We start from the raw sequence: 7,059 nt of genomic DNA on the forward strand, positions 1-7,059 counted from the left end.
TCGTATCTAATTGAAGACATTGCATTTTAAAATTTCCCCCCTTGTTCACTATAAATAGGGATAATCCCGAAAAAGTGATGAGTTTTTAAATCAATAAAATTTGACATTTATTTCTATTTCTTAAAACTACTATAACTTTTTAAAAAATGAACGAAACTGAATATTTTTTATGTAACTACCTTAGATATTTTCTTTTCTATTCTTATTCAGTACAAAACATTAACTTTTTCCATTTAAATTTAGTAAAAATTTTATAATCTAAATAAATATCGAAGCATATATCGGAGACTTAAATAGTAAAAATAATAATGGCACATAAACCACAATTCACAAATAAAAAATTTTCCAATTTAGAATATTAGAAAGATAAGTTACATATACTTTAATTAGCATGTAAATTAAAAAATTTTCTAAATGAAAAATTGATTGTTCAATAACAATTTTTGGACTTATATTTCAGAAGTTGTTAATTTTTTTAAACTATATTTATTTTTCAGTTTTTAGTTTTTTTATGACATCGCTGTTACAGTCACAGAGTGTTTATTGTCAATTATCACTACACTGAAAAAAATTAGTACATAATATTAAAAAAAAAGTTCATTAATAAAATAATTTTGGTTATTGATTTGAACCCGATGACACCATTATTGATATAACGAAATATTGATTATTAATATTACGTACGGACCTACCGTAATATTGATAAACAACAATTGTAATATTAATAACTGTTGTTTTTAATACTAAAATATCGTGTACGTAATATCAATAACGGTGTTTTTATAATAAAAACCATTTTTTATAAATATTACAACTAGGATTATTGATTTTAGGTACTGTATTCGTTATATTAATAACTACGATTATAATATAAAATACCAGGATTTTAATATCAATAAACAGTATTCGTTATATTTATAAATGTTTTAAATTACACTTCTAATTATAATTATTATTACTAGTATTACTATAGTATTAATTTTTATAAGAATTAAATATAAAAATTAATTTAATTTAATACAAAAAAATTAATAAAGAAAAGGGGTTAAAGTCCAAAATTACAAGTTTTCAGGATAACAAAAAAAATATTTTTTATTATTACAAAATTAAAAGCTTTAAATAAGCAATAAAGTATTAAACCAATACCATCAAAATATACAGTAAACTTTATTTAACAATTTATTGTATTAATCAACGCATTTATTTATTTTAATTATAAGTAAAAATATAGTTCAAATTAGTATAAAGAATTTAAACAATCAATTATTAATAACAAAAGAATTTATATAAATATCAATTTAACAACTAATTAATGTATAAATTTAAGTTGTTAAATTACATGTATTGGAACAATACTTTAATTATTTAAGTATTGTTCCAATACATGTACTTTAGGAAAACTTAGCTTATCTATGAAATCATAAAAAAAATATTCCAAAAAAGAATAAAATATTACAGATTCATCCGGAAATTTAAAATCAAATAAATAAATGGATTTAAAACAAATATCAAGAGCTTTTATGATACTTTTAAAAATATATCTAACGCCATCCAAATATAGGAAAATCTCATTAATTGATGTTATATTTTCTCCAATACAAAATATAGTGGGCTGGATTGATTTTTTTGATTTTTTCAAGTTTTCAATATGGTCTTCGACCATTTGAATTGTAGATCCAACAAAAATAACGGATTCTTGTGAATCTCGAATAGTGAATTTTATAGTTGTTTTCTGCTTTGTTTTTGGGTCAATCTTAACAAGTTTATTAGTTGGTACAAAATACCCATGCAGTGCCCAAATAATAGCAGCATCTCTTCCGTCTAAAAAATAAATACAATGTAACGTAAATGTTGATAAAACTACACATCAAATTTTTTTTTTTTTTCTCTTACTTTCAGATATTTGATTGTTCATTCTGATAATTTCAATAAGTTTTCTTACATTTTTGTCTTTAACGTTAGAATTAAAAGAAAGGAATAACAACAATTTACTAATATTTTTTTCCCAATTTTCTAAAAGGTCGCCTTTTTTTTCAAAAGCAGCCTCAAAGTCCATGTCAATCTGAAAATTTAAAAATAATAAATTCTTGTTCACTTAATGAATAAAATTTTCAAACTTACTAAACGGTAACCATTTGCTGTTTTATATGCTGGCCATTTATCAAAGATGTCTTTTGTTGTATACTTTTTTATAAAATCAAGGCGTGAATTAAAACATGCCTGCCATGTTCGGTCAAATTCCTCATTACTTAAATTGTCATATTTTAATATTTTTATATAGTTCTCTGAATCTACCTCTGGTTCTAAAAAGTATTATTTAAAAGTTTTACAGCTTTAACTTTATCTATTCCAAAAATAAAGTATTATTTATATTAATATATATATTATAATTGCAATATACCTGAGCATTTTGAATGTCTACTAAACTTTTCAGAATTGACAGGTGATTTCTTGTCTGCCGTTCCAAGAGGTCCAGATACAACTTTAAATGACGTTGCTAAATTGTAATACTTATTATAGATTTTACCCCGTTTAGAAGTTCTATAATACTCCTATAAAAATTAATTATATGTGAGTTAACAAACTTCATTACCACCTAGAAGTATTATTATATTAGTAAATATTAATAAAACATTATTATTATCTTAAAACAAAAAAAAAAAGAAATTACCATAATAGATTTTTTTTTGGAAAAATTTTGATTTGCTTTTTCTTAAAACAATGTTTAAACATGATAATTTTTATTTTATTTTTTTGTCATTAAGTGATTATTAGTTGAATAAAAATTATATATTACCAGTTTCTCAGATGGGAATCTTTCCAAAATTTGTTGTTCTAACTGATACATTTGAAGAATCTGAAGATGTAGAAGGGACGTTAAAATTAATAGGATAGCAATTGCTATTATGTGTTGAATCTAAAACAATATTCCTGCTACTAAGAGAACTACTTGGATTATTTTGATGATGTCTCATGACATGTCTCCTAAATCTTGTTAATAGAGTAAAACCTTGGCCACAATCATTGCATCTAACGAATGAATAATTATTCAACTCGTGCGAATTTTTTAAATGAACTATTAGATTTTCAATATGGTCAAAAGACAATTTACACATGAAACATATCATTTTAATTTCAGTAGAGAATATTGACCAAAGAATTTTTCGGAAGTTTAAAAAATAGTTGAATAAATATAACAAAAGATCAATTTAGTTTAAATATCATTTAAAATATAATAACGTCACTTACCTTGTTTTCTAAGTAAGTTCTCCTAAAAATTTTAATTTGTTCTTTATTTTTTAACACTGCACAGTTGTGTATTTAAACAAGTAACAGGTCAAATGTAATGCTAGCTGATGCTTTGATACACCGTTAAGTTAATTTTGTATAAATGACAAGCGTATTTTCCAAATGACAATTGAAATTGTTGTATCAATGAACTCTTTATTAATATAAAAAAATTATGTAATCGATATAATATTGATAAAAAGTCTTCTTAACTATTACAAAAAGGTTCGTAATATAAATTAACACAGTTGTAATATTAACGAACAATTGTATTTAACATGAATGTCAATCATAAATGTTTTCTTCTTAATAAAAACCGTGTTCATAAAATCAATAAATACAGTTATTCATATAACGAACACTATTATTGATACAACGAAACTCTACGTAATATCAATAATTTTTATTCATTTATCTTAGGAATGACTGATTTGTAATATTAATAAACACAATTTTTGGTATAACGAACTTTTTAAAAAAGTGTCGTTGTTATATTGATAAACGCGAGTTCGTAATATTAATAATCACCTGTTCGTAATATTAATAAAAAAGTTCGTAAAATCAATAAACTTGATCATTTTTGGTCAATAACCGTTGTTTATTAATATTATAAACGACTTTTTTTTCAGTGTAGTAATGGTTATAATTTTTGTATTACCAGTTAGTGTGTTTATAAACTCACAACAATGTGTCTTATTACCATTGATAATAAACGCTATATGCTTGCTAATATCGTCATAAAATACCCAACCTGTATATTAACTCAACAAAATTTGAATCTTTAAATGTTTATATCTAATAATAAACAATACAAATTTGTTTATATATTTATATATATAAATATATATATAATATTGGTCATACGCCCGCATGTTCAGGTACGAAATCCAAAAATGATACAGGAAAATAATGTTGTTGGCGACTGTTGAGCGGAGTGGTGTGAATGCGTTAGACAGTCTAGTCCAAGGCCATAAACGACGAGATACGCGAGATAATAACACGTGGTGTGTGGAGAGTTACAAACAACACACAACACACAAACATGTGTAACATAATTTAAGTGTGTTAAAAATAGACTGGATTTCAGACATGGGTGCTGCCTATTTTGTATAGTTTTCATATAGTTATTTAACTCATGTTAAAAGAATCACCTAGCAACAACAAACAATAATTTAATACATCCTGCAATTTCCCTTAATTATCACGATAGGATGGTGATCATCATTGACAAGCTAGAGAATCAAAGGTTGCATGGTTTGCACCACAGATCATATACTAACAATAAGAAATCACAACAAAAACTTCGTTTGCACACTGGGGATAGGATCGAACCCCGTACGCTAAAACATTCGTTTTGACCCACTAGGCCCGGCCTCTTTATATGTTTTATATTTAATTTTTTAATTAATAATGTATAGTCTCAGATTAGAATGTTATATTAACTTAACTATTAATAAATTATTATATTTAATAAAATATTATAGATATAAAACGTTCTAATTAAATAACGACAACTCCAGTGAAAAAAAGTACAAAGCAAATAAATGTATAATGAGGATTTTATTTACAAAACATATGATAAAAACAATAAAAATGAGTCATGAATATTTGATCATTGATGTGATAACGAAAACAAGTGAAAATATGATCCGACGTCGCAGACAGCAAAACGTCTATAGATGACCGGAAGAACACGCTTATAAACATAGCATTTTATAAATAACTAACTATTTTAGGACTATTCGAGACTTCGCTTAGTATGGTTTGTAAGCTGGTGCTGGGTAAGCGTGCTTGTATGCTGGAGCGANAGCGTGTTTGTATGCTGGAGCAGAGTATGGGGCTGGATTGTATGCTGGAGCGGAGTATGGAGCCTTGTATCCTCCACCGATTTTCTTGACTTCAGCGTTGAAACCGTTGTAGTCGTCGGCAGTGTATTCGACGACGCGGGTGGAACCGTCCGGTTCGACCAAACTGTACGATCCCTTGACGTATCCGTTTCCGTCGGAGTATTCCTGTTGGCTCTTGATGTCGTAGGTGTATTGGTCGTTGACGCTGTACTCGAAGTTATATGGTGCTGGGTGGTATGCGGGTTCTGGAGCGTAGGCCTTTGGCGAAGAGTAACCTGGAGCGGCGTATGCNCTTTGGCGAATAGTAACCTGGAGCAGCGTATGAGGGTTTGTAGGCTGGAGCAGCGTATTGTGAGAGAGCGGAAGCCACACAGGCGGCGAATACGATCATCTGTTACGAACAAAATATATAATTAAAATAAAATCAGTTCGAATGATGAACACTCCAAGTTGGACTTACCTTGGCGGCCATTTTGTTTTATGATTTGGTTTTACACTGTCGATGTGTTTAAAAACTGAACGAGAACACACTGATAGTTTTGAATATCGTCAACATAGTATTTATAGTTAAAAAGTTTGTCGAATATTTCATCCCTCCCAAGTCGAAATGTTTTGGTATCTGCACAAAACCGGTTAATATAATGCACATATACAATATTTTGTATTGTTATTTCATTTCTTAAACGCGTTCTATAAAAATCGGGGATAGACTAAAACACTTATCATACGCCTTGTTTGGTTACTACATCGACGTTAAGTTAAATGCACCACACTCTGTATGCGTTACACATTTTTTTTTCACTCAAAATATGTATAACGTAAGCTAATTTGTTGATTTAAAAATTAAGCTTTTAATTAATAAAATGAATTATATAATTTATGTTGTTTGTGTGAAATTGGGAAGCCTATATTTTTATCATGACAATTGTTTATTTTTTCAATTGTATCTAATATCAGACATTATTCCTGAAAATTTAAAAAAATTTCCAAGTTTTCTGCAAAATAAAGTCCGAAATTTAGTTTTTTCATAATAAAATACATTAAATTATCTTTAATTTAAGATATATATATATATATATATATAAGTGTCAGACTTTCCGGATCACTTTCAAATCCCTCCCTGTGGGCAGGTAAAAGGTCAAATTTATAAAAAAAATATATTAAATAATAGGTAAAGACATCAAGCATCTATAAAAAAAAAATTATATTGATTTGTTCATTATTTGAAAAAGTTATGGCAGTTAAGTAAAAAAGAAATGAAAAAATGTCGAAAGTTAGCAATTTTTAAATTTGTAATTTTTTTGGACATTTCCCCCATTAACGGGAACGAGGGAAATTTTTTCAATTTTTGAGGGTAATATCTTCGACTAGATACGATTTGTGATTCATTGACGTATCGTTGAAAGAAATCGGTTCGGTGAAAGCTAAGAAAAAGTGATAATAGACACAAAAAAAAAAACACATAGTAAAACTAATACCTTCCTAGCTTTGCATCGAAGCTAAAAGTTATGACAAATTTAAGTAAAAGTAAAAACTTAAAAATCGATGATTTTAACACCAAAGTAATATTTTTTTTTCTAACTTCGGGCACCGTTTACATACAGCATTAAAATCGTGTTGACAATTTTTAGCTTCGATGCGTAGCGGAGAAGGTATTAATTTTACCATAATGTGTTTTTTTTTTGGTGTCTGTTGCCACTTTTTCTCAGCTCTCACTGGACCGATTTCTTTGAAAAATACGTCAAAAGATCATAAATCGTATCTAGTTGAAGACATTACCCTTAAAAATTGAAAAAATTTCCCTCGTTCCCCGTAAATGGGGGAAATATCCAAAAAAATTACAAATTTAAAAATCGCTAATTTTCGAAATTTTTTCACTTTTTTTTCTTAAAACTTCCATAACTTTTTGAAAAATCAACAAATC

The 7,059-nt window shown here is 27.3% G+C and overlaps 2 protein-coding genes and 1 pseudogene across 3 annotated transcripts in view; 1 reads left to right on the top strand and 2 right to left on the bottom strand.

Moving 5' to 3' along the window:
• LOC126907402 (Kv channel-interacting protein 2-like) overlaps positions 1–7,059 on the top strand; it is a 383,598-nt gene that overhangs the window by 99,743 nt on the left and 276,796 nt on the right. The gene's annotated exons all lie outside the window — the stretch shown is intronic.
• LOC126907191 (uncharacterized) lies at positions 1,358–3,491 on the bottom strand. Its single transcript, XM_050688304.1, has 6 exons — positions 3,250–3,491; positions 2,798–3,030; positions 2,402–2,552; positions 2,122–2,303; positions 1,894–2,062; positions 1,358–1,821 (listed from the first exon to the last, which is right to left on the bottom strand). Exons 2-6 carry the CDS (start codon positions 2,846–2,848, stop codon positions 1,358–1,360), a joined length of 1,017 nt encoding a protein of 338 aa, XP_050544261.1. The 5' UTR covers positions 2,849–3,030; positions 3,250–3,491.
• Positions 4,830–5,754, bottom strand: LOC126907408 (cuticle protein 7-like; annotated as a pseudogene).

This window comes from Daktulosphaira vitifoliae, unplaced genomic scaffold, assembly GCF_025091365.1.
Source record: "Daktulosphaira vitifoliae isolate Bord-2020 unplaced genomic scaffold, ASM2509136v1 Scaffold_5, whole genome shotgun sequence".
Classification (NCBI taxonomy): Eukaryota; Metazoa; Arthropoda; class Insecta; order Hemiptera; family Phylloxeridae; genus Daktulosphaira; species Daktulosphaira vitifoliae.